The 26,023-nt window shown below is 46.3% G+C and overlaps 1 protein-coding gene and 1 long non-coding RNA gene across 6 annotated transcripts; one reads left to right on the top strand and one right to left on the bottom strand.

Moving 5' to 3' along the window:
• Positions 1-584: 584 nt before the first annotated feature.
• LOC147356700 (uncharacterized) lies at positions 585-15,396 on the top strand. The gene is made up of 3 exons (XR_015143489.1): positions 585-734; positions 14,635-14,715; positions 14,838-15,396. It is a non-coding gene; the product is annotated as an uncharacterized LOC147356700 (long non-coding RNA).
• On the bottom strand, positions 11,471-25,694 carry MYOC (myocilin). 5 transcript variants are annotated; one of them, XM_086344721.1, is made up of 4 exons: positions 25,016-25,694; positions 18,397-18,526; positions 14,939-15,064; positions 11,471-12,853 (listed from the first exon to the last, which is right to left on the bottom strand). In XM_086344721.1, the coding sequence occupies exons 2-4, from the start codon at positions 18,401-18,403 to the stop codon at positions 12,069-12,071; spliced, it is 918 nt and encodes a 305-aa protein (XP_086200847.1). In that variant the 5' UTR covers positions 18,404-18,526; positions 25,016-25,694; the 3' UTR covers positions 11,471-12,068. The 5 variants fall into 5 exon arrangements, with proteins under 5 accessions (XP_086200847.1, XP_086200849.1, XP_086200846.1 ...); XM_086344723.1 differs by lacking the exon at positions 25,016-25,694 and adding an exon at positions 24,328-24,657; XM_086344720.1 differs by lacking the exon at positions 18,397-18,526 and having other exon boundaries at positions 14,939-15,108.
• Between the last annotated feature and the right edge of the window lie 329 nt (positions 25,695-26,023).

Below are 26,023 nucleotides of genomic sequence, written 5' to 3'. Positions count from 1 at the left end.
TCCATTGTGTGTGTGTGTACACGTGCACACACGCACCCATCTTTATCCTTCCCCTGTCGGTGGGCCTTTAGGTTGCTTCCATGTCTTGGTTATTATGAATAGTGGTGCTATGAATATTACTCCTCTTACAGGTAGAAAAACCTAGCCTCATAAAAGCTAAAATTACTTGCTCAGTATCATTTGGCTCAAAACTGAGAGTCATGAAATCAATCAACCACTTTTATTTGAAAGCCAAAGCACCTGCCTCCTCAGCAGAAGTGCTGAGTCATCAGGAAGGAGGGGAAATCAGTCATCATGCTGCTGGGAGGAGGGGAGGACATGAATTAGTTTTTAGAATGTCAATAGGTAACAGGTTGAGATGTCTTGCTTTCTGGCCTCTGTGCTTCCTCATTGCACATGTGGCTGAAGTCCCTTCCCCTGTTCTGCATTCAAGACCCGTCTCCTCCCTGCAACATCTTGGGGATTTCTCATCAAGGTCACAGGGAACACCTGTGTCAGCTGTTACCTTCGAAGGGCACGAATCAATCTACCAACACAAGCTGAGAAAGATTGACTACAAGAGGATAAAAGCCCAGGAGGCAGTTGGCAGCAGTGAGCTGGTTTGGGCCTTTTCCTTCATGGAGGCTGTGGAGTAACTGATGGATGAACAGTCTGTGCAGAATAAGGGTGTTTCTTTAAAGACCACGAGCTGAGGTGTGGAAGGGGTCATATCCTAAGCTGATCTGACATCAAAGGTGAGTCTCTTGGGCTTCCTCCTGAGAACAGACTTTTGCAGACGGAACGTCAGGCTGGTGAGTTCAGGCCCTTGCAACTCCTCTTCTGAGAACAGCCATGTCACCTCAAGAGTGTGACCGGGTGTCCAGGAATGGAGATTCACTTCTTATTCCTTTGGAAATGACTTGGCACCGAGGCAGAACTGGAGAGTCGCCGGGCTCTGCAGTGGCGTCTTTGAAGCCAGACTGACCTGAGGTTCGGACTGTAGCTCTGTGCCCTGGGGGAAGCTGCCTAACTGCTCTGTTGCTGTTTCCTCATCAAGCTCTTCAGTAGGGATCATAATAACTTACATTGCAGTTACTGTGGTTATCAAATGAGATACTGTAAAAGGATATCCCACAATGTCTGACTGTTAAGAGCTCCCACTGCTGCTGCTTCTCTTCTCAATATCAAGCCTCCAGTGCCTTTGAACAAGTAGCCTTGTCAACCCCGTGTCCCCTGTTTTTCCGGCTGTGCTGGGCCTTCGTCGCTGAGTGGGCTGCTCGTTGCAGTGGCTTCTCTCGTTGCGGGGCACCGCCTCTAGGGTTCGACGGCTTCAGTAGCTGTGGTGCACAAACTTAGTTGCTCCGTGGTATGTGGGATGTTCCCGGATCAGGGATCAAACCCGTGTCTCCTGCATTGGCAGGCGGATTCTTTGCCACTGAGTCCCAGAGAAGCCCCCTCTTCCTGTTCTTTAGAAGTGTTCCAGGAAGAGGGCTCTGTGTGCCTCAGTGATGCCAAACAGCCCTGTGAAGGAAGGGCTGTGAGGGAGTGGTGCTCGCTACAGGGGAAGCAGCCAGGACAGGGCCCAGCTGTGCAACCCCGGGAAAGACAGTTTACCTCTCTGGGCCTCTGTTTCCTCAGCTGTTCCCTTGGGGGAGCCATAGCTGCCCTCGGTTTCCATATCACCAGGTTGGGGTAATAATACCGGCTGTATCTAATTGTGGGGAGGCCTGGCTCTTCCCCAGGGCAGGCATTGAAATGAGAAGATGGCTGCCTCAGGACAGGGGTGGGGCAGGGAGTGGGAGAGGGGTGGGCTGTGGAGGAACCCACTGAGAAAACAGGCAGGGAGAGTCCTCTGCAAACCCTGCCATGCTGGACCCAGACACAGCTGTTTTGATCCCTGAAGCAGGTTTGCTGGTGCTTTTGTTTTAGATTCACAGGTGTCAGTGAATCTCAACCCTCTGAGTGCAAAGCCATGGCTGGGAAAGGCTCCACGGGCTACAGCATTAACCTCCCCTACAGAGACCTGGCCTCCGAGGTGATGAGGCGCAGGATCACCATGACCAGGAGGTACTCCTGGGATCTGTGGTGGGGGCTGGGATGGGGCACACATGCTGATGCACGCCAAAGGCCAAGGACTGCCTCTAGATTCAGGTTTATGTAAAGGCATCCATCTATTGCAGCAGGGCAGAATTTATGGATGAGAAAACACTTTGTCACCCACAGTGGGAAGCAGACCTGTGTCACGTGGTCCTTCAGTAGACAATGATAAGGGTACTGGGATTGACTTCAGATCAGTGGCTCTTGACTGAGGGGTGAGGATCACTTTGACAACAACTTTGAAGTTTTGATGTGCCCTCCCAATATAAAAATGTATGTTGCTGCAAGATTTGGGGACAGCATGGATGCCAAGAAGCTCTTTCTCTCTCCCAAGTAGATGGTCAGCTCCCTGTAAGGCAAGAACTATTTGTCTCCTTCGCCACTCTATGCCTGATGCTCAGGACTGGCCTAGCACGCCCTTAGATAGGAGAGACCTCAGCAGGTTGTCTGGCCCACAGAAGAGAGTTTGCCTGCCTTGAAGTAGCTAGCTGCCTGAGCTGCATGTTGGAGTTCTCAAAAAGTCCACCATCTGACAACCTTCCCTGGATGGTATGGTCAGTGGATAAAATACAGGATGCCTAGTTAAATTTGAATTTTAGGTGAACAACAGAAGGAGTTTTTTGGGTCTAACTTAATCTGTGTGATTTGTGATATATTTACAGTAAAAGAGAACTCCCAGGTGACTCAGTGGTAAAGAATCCTCCTGCCAATGGAGGAGACACAGGTTTGATTCCTGGGTTAGAAAGATCCCCTGGAGGAGGAAATGGCAACCCACTCCAGTATTCTTGCCTGGGAAATCTCGCGGACGGAGAAGCCTGGTGGGCTACAGTCCATGGGGTCACAAAGAGTTGGACACAACTGAGCACACACATAAATACAGTAAAAAATGTTAGTTGTTTATTTGAAATTTACTTGGACAACCTACATTTTACTTTGCTAAATCTGGCAAGCCTACAATATCCACAGTAGGCTGTTCTGTCTCCTCTCTGGTCTGAAATCCCCAGATCCAGTAGGATGCCCAAGACATCTCATATATAAAGGTTTATAACAAAAACATTAGGACTCCAATTTCTATGAAAACTGAGCTCTTTTGAAGTTAATGTTTGACTTGACTTGATGCTGTACCTTCGCTGTGTGTCAGGAGGTCATGTGTAGATTCTGGGACTATCCCCATGGAAGGATGGGAGATAAAAAGCTGGAGGAAGTCCAGCGCTATTGGCCTGCTTCACTCACTTGCAGCACATGCTAGCATGTTGCAATTTGGGTGTTTCTGTGATTTTAAAGTTATAGCATCTAGTCTCAATGAATGTAACCCTCAGTAGAGACAAGTGGCCTAACATAAATTTCTGCCAAGAAACCTGGGTTGAAATAATTCTAATAATTCAAATATGGGTAAACAACAATCAGCAGGGCTGACACTTTTGAGTTCTTTGGATATAGTATGAGCTTTAAAATGGTGATTTTATAAAACCTGAAAAAATTGGCCAAAAGTAAAAAATTTGAAATAGGGATCTCCATCCAGTTTGTTCACAGTGTTTCTTGACTTCAGTGTTTATTGGAATGTAAGATTTTAGTGAATTGATTTTAAAAATCATATACAATTTCTTAGTTATCATAGATATGGAAGTGTTAAGGGCTTCTCAGATGGTACAGTGGTAAGGAATCCACCTGCCAAGCAGGAGATGCAGGTTCAATCTCTGGGTTGGGAAGATCCCCTGAAGAAGGAAATGGCAACCCACTCTAGTATTCTTGCCTGGGAAATCCCATGGACAGAGGAGCCTGGTGGGCTATGGTCCATGGGGTCACGAAGAGTCAGACACGACTGAGCAATACCCCCTATCATGGAGGTGTTACATTTTACTGATGGGGTTACATGGCAAATTTGACCTGACTGATTAGACTGTGAGAGTGGGCATTGTCTCCAGGGGGTTGTGGTCACTGTACGTTAACATCCACTCAAGAATAAAGAGGTTTCACAGTTCTGGGGCCTCTCCTGGCTTCCTTCCCTGTTACCCCCTCCCCCATTACCCCACACCCCCTCAGCAACATTAGGGATCAGCTCTGACTAGGAGATGCAGCACTGAGCTTGTGGTCAAGAGAGATCTGAGTTTGGATTCCAGTTCTGTCTTATACTGGCCACATGACCTGAGTGAATCACCTGTCTCAGCTTCCTCAGCAAAAAAAAACTAGTAGGAGTGAGCTGCCACTGAGAATCTAAATGTAGTTAGTTTCTAGTTAATTTCCAAGTCCTAAACCATAGCAGGTACAGAACTGTTAAATCTGAATCTTGAATCACTTGACTGGCTATTCCCTTGAAGGCAGGGTTTGCCAAGCCCTGAGTAGAACGGAGATGCATGGTGCATTCTAGCAGAAGGGGAGGAGAACCCAGCAGACTGGGTGTGGGGCAGGGAAGGGGTGTATACAGGGTGGAGTGAGGCCTGGGCATAAAGGAGAGCTGAAGTGAGCCTAGGCTGAACTGGCCAGAGAATGAAAGTGGAAGTCATTCAGTCGTGTCCGACTCTTTGAGATCTCGTGGACTGTAGCCCGCCAGGCTCCTCTGTCCATGGAATTCTCCAGGCAAGAATACTGGAGTGGGTTGCCATGTCCTCCTCCAGGGGATCTTCCCAACCCAGGGACCAAACTCAGGTAGCCAGATGCAAATAAAATCTTGAGAGAGAGAGCCTACCCTAGAGAAACTACAGAGAGCTGGCTGGTAGAGGTGAACCCCAGCTACGTTGGTTCCGTGGGACCAGAGGAGATGGTTCAATTCTCTTTGAGAAGAAATGACATGCAAAGTGTAAATAGAGAGTATGTCATTTTAGGTAAGGCAGGATGTCATCTAAAATGCTGAATGTTCTCTTTAGGGGCTGGGACCTGGGTGTTCTTTTTTCCTTCTTTTTAAAAATCCCGGTTTTATTTAAATGACATTCAGTGTGCCTTTCCTCCCAGAGAAGAAAGATTTACCAAGCAAAGTGATGACGCTGGGGAAATACCCTCAGATGTGGAATCCAGACAAGCCCTCCCGAGTGCAGCTAGCCCCAAAGTACCCCCAGCCCCACCTCCCTCTCCAGCTGAAGACTTCCTAAGCACCTAAAACATCCGTCATTTTGAACTGGACTTTGACAGAAAACTCCAGAAAACTGTTTCTGCGAAGTCATTGGGGTTGGTTTTGAAGAATGTCTTGGCAAATCTTTATTCTTTCTTTCCCAGTTTTCTTCAACCACCATTGAACACTGTTTACCCTTCCTCGTGCACTTAATCTTTGGTCTCAAGCCAAATGATGTTCATATTCAGTAGTCAATTTTTGTTGTGCTAGAGAACAGTTATGGTAGTCAGTTGTATTTGAATTAAAAAAAAAAAGTGACCAGGCCTCCAATGTTTGTTAATAAATCTGGATGAGTGAAAAGTCCAGGCCTCTGTGAATTTAAAGATCTGAGTTCCAGAGAACTCTGAGGGGTTTGGGTTTTCAAAGCTCAGCCTGGGGCACAGTAGTTTTATGTTCTTTTGTAGCTGCGTCCTGTCTTCTGGGCTGGGACTGGGCTGTATTTCACATTTATGGACAACATTTTCAAATTTTTCTTCTCAGAGGTTTAAGTGAACTTCAAACTCTAACAGAAGATACTTAACTGGAAAAGCAGCCAAGTGCAAAGTGACCTAGTTAGGGAGGAGAAGAATTCTGCTCAGATCCCATGCTCAAGACACCCTAAAGCACCTCTAAGGACTCCCAAGGGCTCTTGTGAAGAATCTGAAAGCATCAAAGAGGTGATCATCCAAGTCCACATCTGAGAAATGTCCTCAGGTGCTATTTTCCTCCTCTATCCCTCTTGAGTTTTGGTGACTGGATTAATAATAAAATTAATGCCAGACAGATGAACAGGAAAAGAAAAACAAATTTTGATTCATGCGTGTGAAGTTGTCATGGAAATGGGACCAAAGCAGGAAGTTTTTATACTTTTTAGACCAAGAAACAATACATTTGTGAGGAGTGGATAGGACAAATAAATTTAGGTTTTGGGTGCTCAATTAAAGAATCTAAACAGAGTTTGGGTTCCGAGTAGTAAATTTAAAAAAACACCAAGATTTGTTTATATAGGCTTCTCAGCTTGAATTCTCTCTCTGACAATAAGGATGTCCTTTTACAGGAGAGGTTTATTTCCTGCTTTTAGGGTCAGACAGAAAGGAGGGTCAGAGTATTCCTCTTGCTCTGGCCCCTTAAGTAACTTTAATTCAAGATAATCCATATGCTATTGAGGCACATTTTGGGGAAAACTGCCCTGGGCCCCAACGAGGTCATCTTTTATTGCATTCACTTCTTTATAGAGCCCCTGTGGGTGTTCTCTCTCCAAGTCCACCCTTGTAAGTGTGCCCATGTCCCCCTCCCCACCTAGTCAGAGGGCTCTGCTATTGATGTGGAAGTCAGCTTCCTCCCCTTGTGTCCGCTGCAGCAGCGTGGGGTGGGGGGAGCATGCCTGGAGCACCCGTCCTTGCCAGCTGGGGGACTCAACACACATCACCTCATCCTCAGTCAGATGAGAGAAGACACTTAGACACTCCAATAGGGTAGCCTCTAGCCACACGTGGCTACTTAAATTCATCAAAATTACATAAAATATAAAATTCCGTTCCTTGGACTAGTCATATTTTAGGCATTCAATAGCTTCATGTGACTGGTGGCTACCATATTGGGTGTTAAGATAGCATGACTACCATTACAGAAAGTTCTGTTGGCTCTGGAACAAGGATTAAGTGACTTGCCTAAGGTCATACAACCAGTTAAGAGTAGAATCAAGGAGGGGAAATGTTGGGAAGGGGTACCCTTTGTGGCAGCTTTATTTCCAGTTTATTCTGAGCAAGTTCCAGGATATTTTTTTCTGTTTGTTTCTTTGTTCAAAAAATATCAAGCACCTACTATCTGAGCTGAGCCCTGCTCTCAGTTCAGTTCAGGCGCTCAGTCGTGTCTGACTCTTTGCAACCCCATGAATTGCAGCACTCCAGGCCTCCCTGTCCATCACCAACTCCCAGAGTTCACTCAAATTCACATCCATTGGGTCAGTGATGCCATCCAGCCATCTCATCCCTGTCGTCCCCTTCTCCTCCTGCCCCCAATCCCTCCCAGCATCAGAGTCTTTTCCAATGAGTCAACTCTTCACATGAGGTGGCCAAAGTACTGGAGTTTCAGCTTTAGCATCATTCCTTCCAAAGAAATACCAGGGCTGATCTCCTTCAGAATGGACTGGTCGGATCTCCTTGCAGTCCAAGGGACTCTCAAGAGTCTTCTCCAACACCACAGCTCAAAAGCATCAATTCTTCGGCGCTCAGCCTTCTTCACAGTCCAACTCTCACATCCATACATGACTACTGGAAAAACCATAGCCTTGACTAGATGAACCTTTGTTGGCAAAGTAATGTCTCTGCTTTTCAATATGCTATCTATGTTGGCCATAACTTTACTTCCAAGGAGTAAGCGTCTTTTAATTTCATGGCTGCAGTCACCATCTGTAGTGATTTTGGAGCCCAGAAAAATAAAGTCTGACATTGTTTCCACTGTTTCCCCATCTATTTCCCATGAAGTGATGGGACTGGATGCCATGATCTTCGTTTTCTGAATGTTCAGCTTTAAGCCAACTTTTTCACTCTCCACTTTCACTTTCATCAAGAGGCTTTTTAGTTCCTCTTCACTTTCTGCCGTAAGGGTGGTGTCATCTGCATATCTGAGGTTATTGATATTTCTCCCAGCAATCTTGATTCCAGCTTGTGTTTCTTCCAGCCCAGTGTTTCTCATGATGTACTCTGCATATAAGTTAAATAAACAGGGTGACAATATACAGCCTTGACGTACTCCGTTTCCTATTTGGAACCAGTCTGTTGTTCCATGTCCAGTTCTAACTGTTGCTTCCTGACCTGGATACAAATTTCTCAAGAGGCAGATCAGGTGGTCTGGTATTCCCATCTCTTTCAGAATTGTCCACAGTTTATTGTGATCCACACAAAGGCTTTGGCATAGTCAATTAAGCAGAAATAGATGCTTTTCTGGAACTCTCTTGCTTTTTCAATGATCCAGTGGATGTTGGCAATTTGATCTCTGGTTCCTCTGCCTTTTCTAAAACCAGCTTGAACATCAGGAAGTTCACGGTTCACATATTGCTGAAGCCTGGCTTGGAGAATTTTGAGTATTACTCTACTAGCATGTGAGATGAGTGCAATTGTGCGGTAGTTTGAGCATTCTTTGGCATTGCCTTTCTTTGGGATTGGAATGAAAACTGACCTTTTCCAGTCCTGTGGCCACTGCTGAGTTTTCCAAATTTGCTGGCATATTGAGTGCAGCACTTTCACAGCATCATCTTTCAGGATTTGAAATAGCTCAACTGGAATTCCATCACCTCCACTAGCTTTGTTCTTAGTGATGCTTTCTAAGGCCCACTTGACTTCACATTCCAGGATGTCTGGCTGTAGGTCAGTGATCACACCATCGTGATTATCTGGGTCATGAAGATCTTTTTGTGCAATTCTTCTGTGTATTCTTGCCATCTCTTCTTAATATCTTCTGCTTCTGTTAGGTCCATACCATTTCTGTCCTTTATCGAGCCCATCTTTGCATGAAATGTTCCTTGGTATCTCTGATTTTCTTGAAGAGATCTCTAGACATTTAAAAATAATAAGGGCAATTACTACTGGGCATATACTCTGAGACACTCATAATTCAAAAAATGCATGTATCCCAGTGTTGATTGCAGCACTATTTATAATCACCAGAACCTGGAAGCAACTTCGATGTTCACTGATGGATGAATGGGTAGAGAAGTTGTGGTACATATACTCAATGGAATGTCCCTCAGCCATAAAAAGGAAAAAAATTGAGTCTGTTCTAGTGAGGTGGATGAACCAGAGCCTGTTATATAGAGTGAAGTAAGTCAACAAGAGAAAAGCAAACATCACATATTAAAGCATATATATGGAATCTAAAAAAATAGTGCTGATGAACCTATTTGCAGGGTAGGAATAGACATGCAGACATAGAAAACAGACTTGTGGACACAGTGGAGGAAGAAGAGGGTGGGGTGAATTTAGAGAGTAGCATTGAAACATAAACACTACCACGTGTAAAATAGCTAGCTAGTGGGAAGCTGCTGTATAACACAGGAAGTGAGACCCAGCACCCTGTGCAACCTGGAGGGGTGGGATGGGGTGGGGAGGGAGAGAGGTTCCTGGATATATGTATACCTCTGGCTGATTCGCATTGTTGTATGGCAGAAACCAACACAACATTGTAAAGCAATTATTCTCCAATTAAAAATTTAAAAATAATAAGAGTCATAATAGAAGTGGCAGGGGAAGCACCAGGTGAGTTGCAATTTTAAATATGGTGGTTTGAGTGTGTGCTAATCACTCAGTCATATCCTACTTTTTGTGATTCCATGCACTGTAGCCCACTAGGCTCCTCTGTCCATGGAATTTTCCAGGCAAGAATACTGGAGTGAGTTTCTATTTCCTTCCCCTGGGGATCTTCCCAACCCAGGGATTGAGCCTGGGTCTCCTGCATTGCAGGTAGATTCTTCAAATTCATATCCTCAGCCCAGACTGCTCCTGAAATCCAGATTCATGTGTTAATTAAAGATTAATAATTAGTTATTAAATTATTAATACATGAATCTTGATTTCAGGGGCAGTCTGGGCTGAGGATATAAATTTAAAGGATTATCATCATAGAGGTGGCATTTAAAACCATGGTGCTGGGTAAGATCACCAGAGGAATGAGTAGATAAACCCTAAAGTAAGCCCTGGGGAGGTTGGGACTTCATGATGGTCAATTTCATGTAACTTGACTGGACCAGGGGGTGGCCAAATTAAACCTTTCTGAGTATGTTTGTGAGTGGGTGTTTCTGGATGAGATTAGCATTTGAATTAGTGGATTCACTAAAGTAAATCTCCTTTCCCAGGGAGGGTGAGCATTTACAATCCATTTAGGGCCTGAAAAGGACAAAAAGGTGGAGGAAGGAGGAATTCACCCGTTTTGCTCCCTGCTGGCCTCCCATTGGTCTTCTGCAACTGCTCTGGGACTTATCCCATTAGTTCCCCTAATTTCCAGGTTTTTGAACTCGGACTGAATTATACCACCAACTTTTCTGGGTCTCCAGCTTGCAAGTGGCGGACCGTGGGACTTCTCTACAATTGCATGAGCCAATTCCTCATAATAAATCTCTGTTTTTTACATTTATGAGTGAGTGAGTGAGTGAAGTCACTTAGTCGTGTCCAACTCTTTGCGATCCCATGGACTGTAGCTCACCAGGCTCCTCTGTCCATGGGATTCTCCAGGCATAACTGGAGTGGGTTGCCATTTCCTTGTCCAGGGGATCTTCCCAACCCAGGGATCAAACCCAGGTCTCCCGCATTGCAGGCAGATGCTTTAACCTCTGAGCCACCAGGGAAGACCTGGTGTTACATTTATACTTATACCTATATATCTCCTATTGGTTCTATGTCTTTGGAGAACCCTGACTAATACAGACTAAAAAGAGGAACTAGCAAAACAAACACAACCCCAGAAGGAACAGTCCACAGTGGAGGAGTATCTAATGCCCTGGAAGCTAAGCTAAGAGCTTCCTTCTCCTTTCTGTTTCTCCTTTCTTCACTCTCGTCTTCCATCCCAAAGCTGGAAGCAGTAGCTCGTGGAAGGAAAGAAACGTGGACAGGGCTGTGCTAGCAGGGTTTGCCTCACCTGTGCGTGTGCTGTGACCACTTACTCACCACCAAAGGTGTCTCCTCACCTTCCACTTTTTATTCAACACTTGCCAGCTAAAAGGTGCTTAGAAGTGAATGAGTTCATGCACTGACTTCTGGATTTTCTAGTCTTCAAGAGTTTGCTACCAGTGGAGTAGAGTGGTAATACACAGTTGATATGGGTTCAATGGTCTTTCCCACCTATTCATATGTTAAAGTCTTAGCCCCCAGTACCTCATATTGTGATGTCTGTGGAGACAGACCTTTAAAAAGAGAATTAAATTTAGGTAAAGAAGTCACTGAATTCCTTAGGTCTGCTCACCTGAGGTCTTGGCTTTTGAAAGTTATACCCATGACAGCAAATAAAAACCAAAATACAGCTAGGGTGAAAGAGGGTAAGTTGGAGAAAAGCTGGAAAGATTGTTTGAGAAGGACCAAAAGCAAAAGGAGATGGGGGTGGGAAGGAATGAACTCCGCAGTTTGCCTGGGGTCATCATGGGCAAGACCTCAAAACCAGGCACAAACCTTTAAGTTACACACACACACACACACACACACACACAAAACATAACTTTAGCATCCTGCAATCACTGCTCCCAACCCAAAGGAGTTATCTGATGGTTAGAATCTGTACTCTTCTCTTCTACAAACTATCACACAAAGTTCAAGGAGAACATTGTGTAAGATTATTTTATTTCATGGGGCAAAGATTCTGTCATACACAACTGGATCCACCTGAAGCATTAGAAGCCAACTATAGTAGACACATCTTATGCATGTTCATGCTGCCACAAGAACCATCCCTTTTCCTTTAGAAGCGCTGCTTGTTATTGTAGCTCATGGTAACCAAGCAACATGCAAGGGCAGGTGCTGGCTCTGGGTTCCCTGTGGGGCAACCTGTTTTTCCCACCCTCCTCTCCAAACATACATTCTTTAGCTAGTGAGGCCCATTTATCAAAAGTCTTGTGCTTTTCATGAAGAAACCCCCTACACATTATAGCTTTTGCCTCAAATCACCAGAAAACTTACACTATTTTGGCTAAATATCCATTTAAGAGCAGACAGAGGGAAAGAATATCTATTATAACATGGAATCGTCTCAATCCCCAGACGGCTCTTCCTGCCCAGTCGGACCCGGTGACCATGCACATTCTTCTGGGTTAATGCAAGCTTGGAGAGCAGAGGAAAGCTGTGTGGGGCTTGGCTGACGGGCTCTCCCTTCAAGAGCCCTGAACATTATCTCCTTCTGCCTTTTCTGACAGCTTGGCAGCTTTTCACAGCCGGGAGAGCTTGATGTCATAGGAGACCATGTTGAAGTTGTCCCAGGCAAAGAGCTTCCTCTCCAGGGGGTTGTAGTCGACCATGCTGCTGTACTTGTAGCGGTTCTTGAACGGGACGGTCAGGGCCTTGCTGCTCCCGGTGCCTGTGTCATAGGCGAAGTTGACAGTGGCGTCGGGCAAGGAGTAGCTGCTGACCGTGTACAAGGTGCCACAGATGATGAAGGCGTTGGCGACGGACTGCTTACGGATGTTGGTCTCCCAAGTCTGTTCGAGCTCCAGTGTCTCGGGGTTCAGCTTGGAGAGGACGATGGCGCCTTTGGCCGCCTCGGTGCTGTAGATGACCCAGAGGCCTATCTCGTCCACGGCCAGGTCGATGTCGGTGTAGCCGCCCCAGGAATAGGGGAACTGCCCGTGGTAGCCGGCTCCGGGGATCTCCTTCTCCGCCTTCAGCGTCTCGGTGCGCAGGTCGTACCGGAGCACTGTCCTGGACTCGGCCGCCTGGAAGTAGAGGCTGCCCCGGTAGACCACGGCGCCCGTGCTCTCCAGCGGCCTGGGCAGCACGTGCACCTTGGACGGGTAGCCCTGCATGAACTGCCTGATGTGGTCGTACTCAAACACCTGGCGGATGTCTGTGCCCACGGTGTCGATTCTCCAGGTGGTCTCCCCGGTATAGGGGAAGGCGGCCTGGGGGTCTCTCATCCACACTCCGTACTTGCCGGTGATTGTTTCGGCTGTTCTCAGAGTGATGGGTTCTCCTACCCAAACGAGTTCTCCGCATCCTGGTGAACGAAAACAAAACAAAAACTGTGTTCACCATCGTTCCAGGATGTGGAGCATGGCAGAGCTCGCAGAAGTGAGAACCCCAGAGGCAAACGGTCCAGGTTTAAACCTAAGCTTTTTTTCCCCTCTGTGTGTGTGTGTGTGTCAGTGGTTCAGTCGTGTCCAACTCTGTGGCCCCATGGACTGTAGCCCGCCAGGCTCCTCTGTCCAAGGGATTCTCGAGGCAAGCCTACTGGAGTGGGTTGCCATTTCCTTCTCCAGGGGATCTTCCTGGGGATCTCCAGGAATCGAACCCACATCTCCTGCATTGCAGGCAGATTCTTTACTGTCTGAGCCACTAGGGAAGCCCCCTCAATTTTCAGGTATTATAAAAATTCAGTTGTTGAGGAAACTAAGACACACGACCCCCCTACCCCAGGCCTCTATTTGCCAGTCCAGAGAAGCACAAATGGGTGGTTTCAGATTATGAAAAATCATTTTCCACAATACTCCAAAGTGTCCTCAAAAGTTCTCCTCAAACTTTATCCTGGCTAGTGAATGACATTAAAAGCTAACACTAGTAAAGTCTTAGTGAAATTGTTAGTCGCTCAGTCTTGTCTGACTCTCTGCAACCCCATGGGCTGTAGCCTACCAGGGTCCTCTGTCCATGGAATTCTTCAGGCAAGAATACTGGAGTGGGTTGCCATTCCCTCCTCCAGGGGATCTTCCTGACCCAGGGATCAAACCCAGGTCTCCTGCACTGCAGGCAGATTCTTTACCATCTGAGCTACTAGGGAAGCCCCAACCCTAGTAAATAAAACGCCAAAAAACAAAGCAACCAAAAAAAAAAAAAAAAACCCTGGACTTTGCCACCTGCCACTTGTGTGACTTTCAGTAAGTTACTTTACTCTCTAAGATTCAGTATTCTCCTTTGTGAAGGGAGATAAGAGTAGTTTTGGGTAATAGGGTTGTAAGTTTTACATGTAATTATACATGTTAAGTGCTTGGTATGGAGTAAATGCCCAGGAAATATTATTTGATCACCATGTAATATGAATTCAAGTACATCTGACCTTTGAACAACACAGGTTTGAATTATATGAGTCCACTTATACATGGATTGTTTTGAATAAATACTTCAACTTGGTATTGGTTGTAAAGATAAAGGCTGCACAGAGCTTTTCACACTATATTTGTATATTTTTCTAAACCTGGGCAAGTTCTCATGGTGTTCATTATATTACTGTTTATGATTTTTATGTCTGGTTTATTTCATTATTTTAAACAGTGAGATTAAAATCAAGTCATTACAATAATCTCAATAAAACAAAGTTTTTCAAGCCCTTTCCCAATGGACCACATACTTCAGCCTTTATTTTAATACAATAAAATCTGAATATGATTTTTAAAATGAAGAGATGGTTGAGAACTATTTGAATCACATCTCTGTATTATAATGGATATCTCAATCTCCTTAGAGAAAGTGGAAGCTCTGTGTTGCCCATATCTCAAAGAATCTTATTTTGAATATTTTAAAACTCCCCATCCTCCTACATGCCTCTCTGTGCTAGCAATAACTGTCGATATTACGGATAGTCCCTGTTTCTAAAAGACACGGTCTTCATCATCTTAAAGTCAGGCTTTCAGGGAACACCTTGGAGAGGGGCAATGCTACTTTTCCTTAGTACCCAAAATTAAAGAAAGATACCTTTAGTTAATAATATGCTGGGATGGTACATGGTGTCTGTCTGGCCCCAAGATAAAGATATTAAGGATCTACTTGAAAAATGTCATTTTTCAGATGCAATCCATTCTATATGACAACCAAGTGGGAAAAATGGATACATCTCTCATCTTCCCCTGGGGCAGTGCAGTCTCCATGGTAAGTGTAAGTGACAAAATACAGAGCTTTGCCAGGAAAGACCGACTCCCTGCCAGTGTACCCTGGAAAGGGAGCAGAAAAGGGATTCTGTTCTTTTTCTTCTTTCCTGCCTCTGCTCCCAGGGAGGTTACTTGTCCACCTGCCTCCCGCATAGTGAACTGACCAACTTTGAGCACAGAACTAGACCATGTGGGTACAGAAGAGGAGAAACTTCACTCCATACCAGTGCCTCCTTCTTCATTCCTGGGATGACCAGATGGGCTCTCCTTCAAGATTTGGGAAGCAGGAACCTCTGTTAACTCTGACTTCAGTTCCTGGAAGTCCACGTTCTCCAAATTCCATTTAGCAACTATATTAAAAGAAAGAGCACGTTCTCCAAATTCCATTTAGCAACTATATTAAAAGAAAGAGGCAAGATTATACCATGAGGAAGAAGGTCTAAGGCTAGACTATATTGAGGATGGGATTTAAATAGGGTTTCAAAGATATGACCATGTTTGAGATTTGTTCTAAGATAATAAGTGGGGTTGTGGAAGGGGAAGGACAATGAAACAAGACTGGGCTGTGCTGACAGCTGTCACAGCCAAGTGATCGGTATGTTAGGGTTTGTGTTATTCTCTCTACTTTTGTGAATGTTTGAAAAATTCCATAATAAAAAACTTGTGCATGTGTACTCAGTCACTAAGTCATGTCCGACTTCTTGTGACCCCATGGACTGTAGCCCACCAGGTTCTTCTGTCCATGGGATTTTCCAGAGAGGAATACTGCAGTGGGTTGCCATTTCCTTCTCCAGGGAATCTTCCTGACTCAGGATTGAACCCTTATTCCCTGTACCTCCTAGGAAGCCCATAATAGAAAGCTCACAAATAATAAATTGGATAGAAACATGCCTAGCACAGAGTATAGTATTCAAAATAAAGTAAGCTTGTACACAGTTAAAATGGTTCCCACTAGAAGGTCTGATTTATGAGTAGGTGAGGTCTGATGCTGGGATATTGGGAAGATCCTTAGCATCAACTGGGATGCCTGAAATTCAACAATGAACAAATTCCCTGCAAGACTTTTTTTTTTTCCCTTGTCATAATACCAATGTGTCTGTAAGAAGTAACATGTTAAGCTTTACATACTCAGCTGCAATATTCTGTCAGATCCCTTTCCAAAGCTAGTTGTGGACAAGGAAGGATTCCTATAGGAATTTGGTGGAGGGTTTGAACCATGGAGAAGGGGAGAGGTGTGGATGACATTGGTTAGATATTAAGTTACTGCTATTATTACTTTGATTAGCATTATGGCATATAGCAGCCCTTGAATATAACAGGAGCAGCTGTTTTAAAATGTAAGATGGATTGTCATTCAGGTATGGTGAGGCCAACAGGCTTCCCGGGTGGCTCAGTGGTAAAGAATCCACCTGCAATACCAGAGAAGTGAGTTCAATCCTTGGGTTGGGAAGATTCCCTGGAGAAGGAAATGGCAACTCACTGCAGTATTCTTGCCTGGGAAATCCCATGGACAGAGGAGCCTGGCAGATTACAGTCCATGGGGTCAGTTACAGTCCATGACTCAGACTAAACAATAGCAATGGTGAGGCCAACAGATCAAGAGACATTGCCATTGAAAAGATAGTTGTTATACTCACTGATCTCTAGAGGAGGGGGTACACCACTCCAAAGGGAGTACCACAGGTCACCAAAGGGTGACCTCCCAGGGTAGCACCAGGATTGGTCAGGAGGGAGGGGGAACATGGGCGAGCACTTACTGTGATTTCCAGGAGAAGGAATGAGTGAGGCAGGATAAGCAGGTTTAGGATTGGTTACTTTGGATAATTTCTGAAAGGTTTTGAAGTGTGGGAGCTGTCCACAGGTGTCTGGTACCTGGCCCCCATTGATCAGGGTGGAGGAATAGTGGCCCCGAGTGTGAGTTCAAAGGAAGAGAGAGTAGGTTATGGGCTCTGGATTGGTTGGTATGAATATGAAAAATGTGCTTCCAGTTGAGTCATTTACTATCTTTAGGAATACTACCCTGTGAGGGGCAGTCCCTTCTGTAGCGGCAAGGCCAAGATGTCAAAGTATTGGAATAAAAAAGATATGCTCCAATCATCGGCCTTTTCTCTTGCCGACCATCTCAGGCAGTCTGACCTGGCTCCCAGCCCAGCGTTCCCAGGTGTGCAGGACGGTAGAGGAGGGTGGTCAGTGCAATGCCTGAGGCTACAGCCCAGAAAGTCAGGAAGACATTCTCTGTCTTTCATCACTTGTTAGCTTAACCCTTTTAAATTGACCTCTCAGGTAATGGAAATCAACCCTCCTGGATGTGCCCACATTTCAGTAATCTTAAGCCACACATTCTTTCACATTTTCTCATGTCTGAAATCCAGGCTCCCTCTCATGGTTGCTGGTATTTAGCTTCAGTGAAGCGCTTCCCTGGTGGCTCTGATGGTAAAGAATCTGCCCTCAATGCAGGTGACCCAAGTTCGATACCTGGGTTGGAAAGATCCCCTGGAAAAGGAAATGAAAACCTACTCCAGTGTTCTTGCCTGGAGAATCCCATGGACAGAGGAGTTTTGTGGGCTATAGTCCATGGAGTTTAGCTTCAGTGAACTACAATACTAGAAATGTTTCTCCCTGGAAGGAGGCAGGGAAAGAAGCCCTGAGGCTTGGGCTGGGCCAGGGTGCTGGTGGTGGTATTTTTGTGTGGCCCAGCAGCACAGCGAGCCCTGACCCATCCTGATCCCCAATCCCTGATCCCAACACAGTCTCCACCCTGCCTTTAGTGCAGCTGTTCAGCTGGCCTCCTGGAGAGTGTGACTGCCCTGGGGGTGGGGGTTGGGGGGCACCATCCTCACACCCGGGGATGTTCCTAGACTGGGCTGCCTGAGGGGTTAAAAGCTCTAAATCAAAATGTGTAACCAACTGAGGTCATCCTGGTTATGCACCCAAACTCCAGGGTTAACTGGGAGTACCCTTAGGGGTGTGGAAGGTCTTCATTGTCTGCAGCCTTGGCAAGCTGTTGATCCATCCCGTCAGCCAGCCCCTCTGGAGCACCTGTGAGGTGCGAGGCTGCTGCTGCTGCTAAGTCGCTTCAGGTGTGTCCGACTCTGTGAGACCCCCATAGACGGCAGCCCACTAGGCTCCGCTGTCCCTGGGATTCTCCAGGTAAAAATACTGGAGTGGGTTGCTATTTCCTTCTCCAGACGTGCAAGGCTAGATATAGAGAAAAGGGGTACAGTTGGTTCCCTGGTTCCCTTCAGAATTCCCAGAGGAATTCAGTCTGGCAAGTCCTCTTGGCCGAGAAGTAACATGGGTTCATTTTGGGATTCAGAAACATTCAATCCAAATGGTTCCTGGGGAGTCTTGGGACATTAATTCGGTTCCCTGAATTGCCTTCCTGTCTGCAGAGCTGTGGAGATGAGGTTTCAGGTGAGCAAGAAATATCATCACAGTGGCATCTGTGCAAAGCTAGAGAGTTCCCTTGCTTCTCTCTAGCTCCCTGCTTGTCCGCTCCATGACTCAAAGTTGCCATCCATCGAGGGTCACTGTGACCCGCCCTCCCCTGCACCCAGCTTCTTCCTCTGTGCATCTGATACAAATTATTTCACTCTCTGAATGTAACTAGGATGGTCATATAATTCAGTGAGAAATTTTACTGAAAAAAAAGATGTATAGTGAGAAAAGTAGAGGCATATACCTGCCATTCGGTGAGAAGAAAGTTAAGAAAAATGGGGGGCTTTCCTGGTGGTCCAGTGGTTAAGACTCTGTGCTTTCAATGCAGGGGGACTCAGGTTCAATCCCTGGTTGAGGAACTAAGATTCTGCAAGCTGTGTAGTTCAGCCAAAAAAGAGAGAGAGAGAAATAAAAAAGAAAAACCTCATCTTTAGCCACAGGGAATAAAGAAATGTGAAGGGGGAGGAACCCAAAGTTACAGGCATTTCCCCAGGTAACTTCCTTGAAGCCAGCTAAAGTACTGGCACTGAAATACTGAAAAACAGTTTATTTGTGAAAAGAGATGATTAAGAGGTATTTATGGCTCCTTCCACATTTCAAAGCAGTTTTATATACATTATTTATGTGATCTGTTGCCTTCACAAGTTTTAGAGAAATAGAGTAAGGCTTTAGAACTGCAGTCTGCACCTAATTAACTATGGCCACTTTCTCAGTGCTTCCTATGAGCCAGGTACCATGCTAGGCTCTTCTATTCCACATAGCAGTCCTAAAAGGGAACCTTATGATCCTCACTTTGCAGAAGAGGAAACAGGCTCAGAGAGGTTAAGTTACTTGCCCAAGATCACACAGCTGGTAAGTGGTGGGACTGGGACTTGAACCCATATCTATCATGGTCATGGCAGCTGTGAACCTTTCCACCCTATGGTGGGGTTGAGTGTCAGTTACAAATGTATTGCCTGTCAGTGCTGAATGCATAGATGACACACCCTTTCATGGATGCTCTCTAAAACACAAGGTATTTCTCTTCTAAAGTGAGCACAATGCTGAGCTTTCTCAGTAGAGGGTGCTGCAGGGACACTGCAGGGGAAGCAGGTGGGTCTCCTGCAGGGGCTGGGCTGGTGGGCACCAGTGTGAGGACACCTGGTGGAGCCCTGCCTAGGCACGAGTCCAGGACCTGGTTCCTCTGTGACCTTGCCACCTCAGATTGGCCATAACCCTTCCACAGCCCTCGCTACATGGCACCCCGAGTCCCTGCACAGGGACCCCCCCTACTCTATGGACCTCTGCAAGCCCCCACGCTGGTTCTGCAGATGCCTGCAGCCTGGTTCAGACTCAAGAGGTGGCCATACCAGCTCCAGCTCAGGCTAACCGGCCAGCCTCTCTGCTGTCTCATGGGTTGAAACCGCCTTCCTCCATGAAGCCGGGACCATTCCAAGTCTGTGCTCCCTCTGGTTCCCCTCACTCAGACCTAGGGTGCCATGCAGAGTTTACTTTATCTCATAGTTGGTCCTCCTTCATCAGTTATTCTTCATGTGAAGCATTCCTGACTTAGTCTGCTATGTGGTTTCTGACTCCAGTATGAACCCAGACTGCTACCAGAAGCTCTACAAGAGCCTGGAAGATGCTGCTTAGCTCTTTGGGGCGGTGACCCACTCCTGGAGCTGACTCAGATTCCAGTGGGTGACTCACACACGCACAGCTCCCAGACGGTGCACCCAAAGAGCTATCTTGCCATCAACTCTTCTCCCCCTACCCGTGCCTAACTGGTTCCCAGTTCCTTTCCTGGTCCCACCAAGGCCCTCAGGGCTCTGACCAGGGGCCTTTCTCCCTGCCTTCCCCTGCATCCATCCCCTTTAATCACTTTTTGCAGGAACCACGCCTCATGGCTTTCTTTGGAATAAACAAGAATCACAATAAAACATAATATCAGGGAATCGCTTCCAGAATGACTGCAAGGCCAGTTCTCATTTGGCAGGTGGGATGGCTGGCTTGCAAGCCTGCTGGCTGCTGCGTGGCTGTGTCAGCCAGCAGCACCTGGCAATGGTCCTATTCCCAGAGCAGAGCGGGCATGAGAACTGAAGCCTGTGGGAGAGGATACAGAGCCCAAAAGGCAGGGGAGCTGTTGTGTGAAGGGGCCTGGCAAGGCCAGAAGTCATACTTTCCTAATTCAGTCCAGCCATGTACCAGCTGTGTGACTTTGGACAAGTTCCTCAAACTCTTTGACCCTCAGAAGTTTTAGCTCAAACTGAAAATGAAATGGTCTTCAATAAAAAATGTAACAGAAAGCTAAAGTTTCTCTGGAATGTTTTAGAATCACTCAAATTTCATTCTGAATATGTGTGGGGGGAAACAAAAAGAGGTTTTGAAAAGATTAAGAACTATATTGTATCGGACAGCTAAAAAGTTTTAGGGAGTTGTTTCTTTGAAAATCCAGTCTTTCTATGGTTGAAAAGTTCATATCGGTTACAAAATTTTGGAAATATTTTCTTCATGCTCTGTCCTGACTCTTTCACCGCTGCTTGATGGACACATGCTAGAGAGCTTAACCTGAGCTGATTAACTTGCTTGCATACCATGCACACACACACACATGCACACACATACACAGAGGCAATATATATATATAAGGTACATAAGGTCGCATAACATATATGCTGCTGCTGCTGCTAAGTCGCTTCAGTCATGTCCGACTCTGTGCGACCCCATGGACTGCGGCCCTCCTGGGGTGCCATTGCCTTCTCCATAACATATATATCTATATGCAAATGACATTATAATGATTAATGTAGCTATTTTCTATCTGCCTAAAAAGTTAGGTCAGTATTATATACATGAAGAAGATGAAAAAAAAGAAGGGTGCTGACGAAGTTACAGGCTGTCATGAATACTCCAGGAAACTGAAGATTTGCTAGCAGACTACTATCCTGAGTGCTGCTCCAACACCTATTGTCTCTGGAATCAATGCGTGTTACAGAAACGATACATACGTGTTGACGTTTTGATCTGTAAGTGACATTTTTAAACCACGGTGGAACTCAGGCAAAAGAAGCCCTTCGTAGTTAGAGTCCATCCCCTGGCTGGTCACTGTGTGCCAGACACCTCAGTGCGTGCTTTCCACTTGACCTCCAGTTGCAGGTCATTCTCTGCATCCTGCAGTGCAGGAGATCCGGGTTCGATCCCTGGGTCGGGAAGATCCCCTGAAGGAGGGCATGGCACCCCACTCCAGTGTTCTTGCCTGGAGAATTCCATGGACAGAGGAGCCTGGCAGGCTCTGCAAGAACCAGCTTGGTGCCCCCATCTGTGGATCAGGGAAGTGCAATACATCCCATGGGATGATCCTTGGCCAACAGAGCACAGGATCCAGGGAGGAGTGCTCCCTTCCTCTGCTGCATTCCACTCCTCAGAAGTCTTGTGGGGTCAAGCCTTTGCTGCCCACCATGGGGACCCACTGGAGAATGCCCCTCACCGCCACCCCTTGTTGGTTCTCTTTCCTTCCCTGTCACATTCCCCCCATCCCTGATTCTCCTCCCTGGGATGTGGTCATACAAATGCTGCCACAAGCCCACATGCTGGATTCTGTTCTCTGAGATGACCAGTCCAAAGCAGAGGAGAAATAAAGGGGGAAGTGGGGCTTCTCTTGTGACTCTACAAGCAACTCTAATTTTTCTCTGGTAATCTGTGTTTTCTATTTAGGGGTTATTTAAAAGATTTCCAGACATTTCTTTTTTAACTTTTGGGCTGGGCTGTGAGGCATGTGGGATCTAATTTCCCGACCAGGGATCGAACCCGTGCCCCCTGAAGTAGGAAGCAGGGAGTCTCAACTACCGGACGACTTGGGAAGTCCCTCCAGACATCTCACTACAAAACTATTAATACAACACTTTATATGTGTATTTTATTTCAACTCACACACACACACACACACACACACGTGCAAAAGCAAGTGTCTTTCGTAATTCTATAGAGACTTTTTTCCCTATGGCAATGGCACCCTACTCCAGTACTCTTGCCTGGAAAGTCCCATGGATGAAGGAACCTGGTGGGCTGTAGTCCATGGGGTCGCTAAGAGTCAGACATGACTGAGCGACTTCACTTTCACTTTTCACTTTAATGCATTGGAGAAGGAAATGGCAACCCACTCCAGTGTTCTTGCCTGGAGAATCCCAGGGACGGGGGAGCCTTGTGGGCTGCCATCTATGGGGTTGCACAGAGTCAGACACGACTGAAGCGACTTAGCAGCAGCAACAATTACCCAATAAAGTAGTGGTGACAATTTGAATTACAGGTGGAGTAAGAAAATGTCCCCCTTCTTAGTCCTTTCCTCTGCTCACTCAGTAAGCTCTCACCGCCCAGCCTCCATTCCCCAGGTATTGCCTCCCCTGCATATGTACACCCACACCTGAGGCCCAGCACCCAAGCCCTTTACTCTCAGAAGCACATCTTTTGTTCCAAGCATGCCTTTCCTCGTCACTTCAATGTAACCCTTTTGTCTTTCATGTTTAGGTTCTACAAACTAGAGGTCCCACCAGGGTCCTAGGAGCCACTGAACCTCTAGGTAGAGCTGAATTCTAGTCCCAGCTCTGCCAGCAGTGGACTGGCAACTGGGGAGCACTGAGTAACCTCTGTGGGCCTCAGTTTCCAGGTCTGCCCAAATGAGCCAGAGATGCCAGATGCTCTCAAGGCCCCCTTTCCAGCTCTACATTCTTGTACTAATGTAATATCCTGCTCAGGAAAATCCCACTGCTAGAAAAGAGCTTCCAAGTCTGGACTTCACTCTAATAGGCTGTTGTCTTTATTTCAAAAGTAGAGCAGCTGGAAAGGACAAAAAGAAATATAAAATCAGAAAACACATAGAATAAATTTCCAAAGATTTGTTAAATGACCACAAGACAATAAAAAAAAGTTGCCTCATTTTCATAAACGCACACTGCTTTTCATTCAGTAAACAGTCTGAAATACATAATGCCTCATTAACACTTGTATTAATAATGATTCTTTCATTAGCGCTCAAAGACTTAAGTTCAACAAATCTTAGCTCTGTCACTGATCAGCTCTTCCACCTGGGGTCCCTTGGCATCTTACTTTCCTTCACTGTAAAATTTAGGGGACGTCCTTGATGGTCCACTGGCTAAGACTCCATGCTCCCAGTGCAGGGTGTCTGGGTTTGATCCCTGGTCAGGGAACTAGATCCCATATGCCACAACTAAAGATCCTGTGCACTGCAAACAAGACCCAAAGCAGCCAAATAAATATACATTTTTAAAAAGAAAATTTTAAACTGAATATCTTCCAACTCTAGCAATATAAAATTTTTAAAAATACTTTATATCTTAGAGTCATTTCACTTGAACCCCACAGAAATCTTTATTCATCGTAGGAATTTTCATTGCCATGTTACAGGTGAGAAATCAAGATGCAGAGACTAGATGACTTGCCTGAGGTCATACCCAGGCATCAGCTCTTGGGTTTTCTGATCTCACACCTGCCTCTCTTTAGAAAAGTTTCCCATCATCTTATTTTGAATATTTTCAAACCTTTAGAAAAGTTGAAAGAATAGCATTAATACAATAAATCCCCATGTGCTGTTCACTTAGATTTACCAACTGTTCAGACTTTGTTAATTTGTATTCTTTTTCTTTCTCTCTTTATATATTCATAATCTTTGTCAGACTATTTTAAAGTAAACTGTAGACTTTCTGACACCTCACCCTTCAGTACTTGAGTATGTATCTCCTTAGAACAGGGCTATTCTTCATAACCACACTACCATCTCTCATCCAAGAAACTGAACATTAACCCAATAACGTAATCTAACAAGCAGTCTATATTCAAATTTCTTCAAGGATCCCAAACCTTTTCTCTGCAGCTTTGTGCCCCTGGATGCAGGAGCCACTCCAGGGTCACGCACTGCACTTGGTCACTACATCTCTATGGTCCCCTTTAATTGAAAACAAGGTCCCCCACCTCCCTTTTTTTCTTTCTTGATATCAACATCTTTGAAGACTCTGGGGTAGTTGTCCCATAACTGGATTTGCTTGTTTATTTCCTCATGACTGGAAAACTTATTAAACAGCAAATATTTGGGAGCACAATTTCACAAAAAGTGACAACGATACTGTCTTCCCAGCTGCTCGAAGAGTGCCCCCACCCCCAGCCCAGACACTCAGGGACTCACCTTCTGGCACGGGCAGGATGAACAGAACAGCATCTGAGGCAGCAAAAGCCACCTCAAAGTGACTTAAAGGCAGAGGTTCTCAGACTGAATCAAGAGCAGGAAAACTTCCAGCATCAATCCTGTTAAAATCGCAATACCACCCAAAGCAATCTACAGATTTAAGTCAATCCCTATCAGATTACCCAGAGAGCAGGAAAACCTCCAAAACAACATAGTGAGGGAACACACAAAAGGGTTGCTGCCTCTTTATTTGGCTAAGGAAGGACATAAAAAAAACCCCTATCACCTATAATCATTTCATAAATAGAGGACATGTTAACAACAAAAGGCAAGAATCAACAACCTCTGAACAAAGATTCACAAAAGGATAGTTTTCTAAAAGGAGAGTTGGCAACTTCCTACTGATTGTATATATAGGCATCTCATCTGGTCCTTCCATTTCTCATTTTGCTGTGAATGGTGAAAACTGTCATGGGTGAGTACAAGAACTCAGAACCAGTAACCTTGACAGAATTTTCAGGAGTTAATGTACTAGGAATATGTGCAAGTGGTTGCTTTGCCCTCCTTCATTTGTCTGCCTCATGCTGTGTGTGTGGTCTCCGGGAGAAAGAACAGGGTGGGAAGGATAGGCCTGGGCCACCTACAACAGATCACCATGAATCCTGTCACCTTCACCCCACGTCTTTACCTTCCCTGGAGCCTGATGGCACGTCCTGAGAGCTGCTGTGGGCCTGTGGACACTGGCCCCTCCTCAGGCTTGCTACCTCCTGGCTGCTGCTTTCCAGCCTCCTGGCCAGATCCTCGTTCTCCGCCTGCAGCCGCCTCTTCTCCTCCTCCAGAGCCGACTTGTCACGGACGAGGTTGCTGTAGGCTGACTCCAGCTCCTGGGTTTGGGTTTCCAGCTGTTCTCGCTCTCTTCTCAGGGCTTCCAGCTCCCTCTGCAGCCCCTGCTGGGTCTCCAAGGGCCCAGCGGGCTGGCCTGAGGTCAGGCGGTGGAGGAGGGCCTCCAGGGAGCTGAGGCGGGCCTTGGTGGACTCCAGGGTCGCGCGTTGTTCGCTGCTGTCTCTCTGCAGATCCTGGATGGCCAACATGGCCTGGCCCTGCTCAGGGCAGCTGGACTCACTGGGGCTAGCCACGCTGAAGGTGTACTGGCATCGGCCACTCCGGTCGTTGGCCTTCTGGAACTGGGCTGTCCTGGCCCCCACACCCCCTAGCAGACAGGCCAGCAGTAGCAGCTGGACCGCTGGCATCTTGGGACTGTGGTGGCAGCAATGTGTTCGGAGGCCCTCAGTGCAGAGCCTGGGTGAGGTTCCTCAGACACTCTCCCCTCGCTGAGAGGTGTCTGGATGGGTGGCCTTGCTGGTTTCTGCCCCAGCTCCACAGAGACTCATATATGCCGGGAGCCAGCCCTGCGTGGGGGGAGAGTGAGGTGGCCACGTGAGGCTGGGTGGGGCCATGCACAGGCGGGGGGTGGGTGTTTTCACACTGCCAGCAAGATTCTTAAAAAATGACCTTCCAGAAGTCTGTTTTGAATTTCTTTTAAAAAAGAATGCCCCACTTTCCGGAGCCCACACCCCCAACACAGTCCCTGTATCCCTGGCCTGTTTTCTTACACACCCTCACACGTGCCCACCTCGTCCAGCATCACTACTTGTGTGTCTGTTTCAACAAGGATTTACTTCTAGTTCATATTTCC

The sequence above is a fragment of the Bos grunniens genome, chromosome 16 (genome assembly GCF_055505025.1).
Source record: "Bos grunniens cultivar Pamir isolate PY7600 chromosome 16, Bosgru_T2T1.0, whole genome shotgun sequence".
NCBI lineage: Eukaryota > Metazoa > Chordata > Mammalia > Artiodactyla > Bovidae > Bos > Bos grunniens.
Note: the sequence above shows the minus strand (reverse complement) of the source record. Positions and strands in the feature narration are given on the sequence as shown.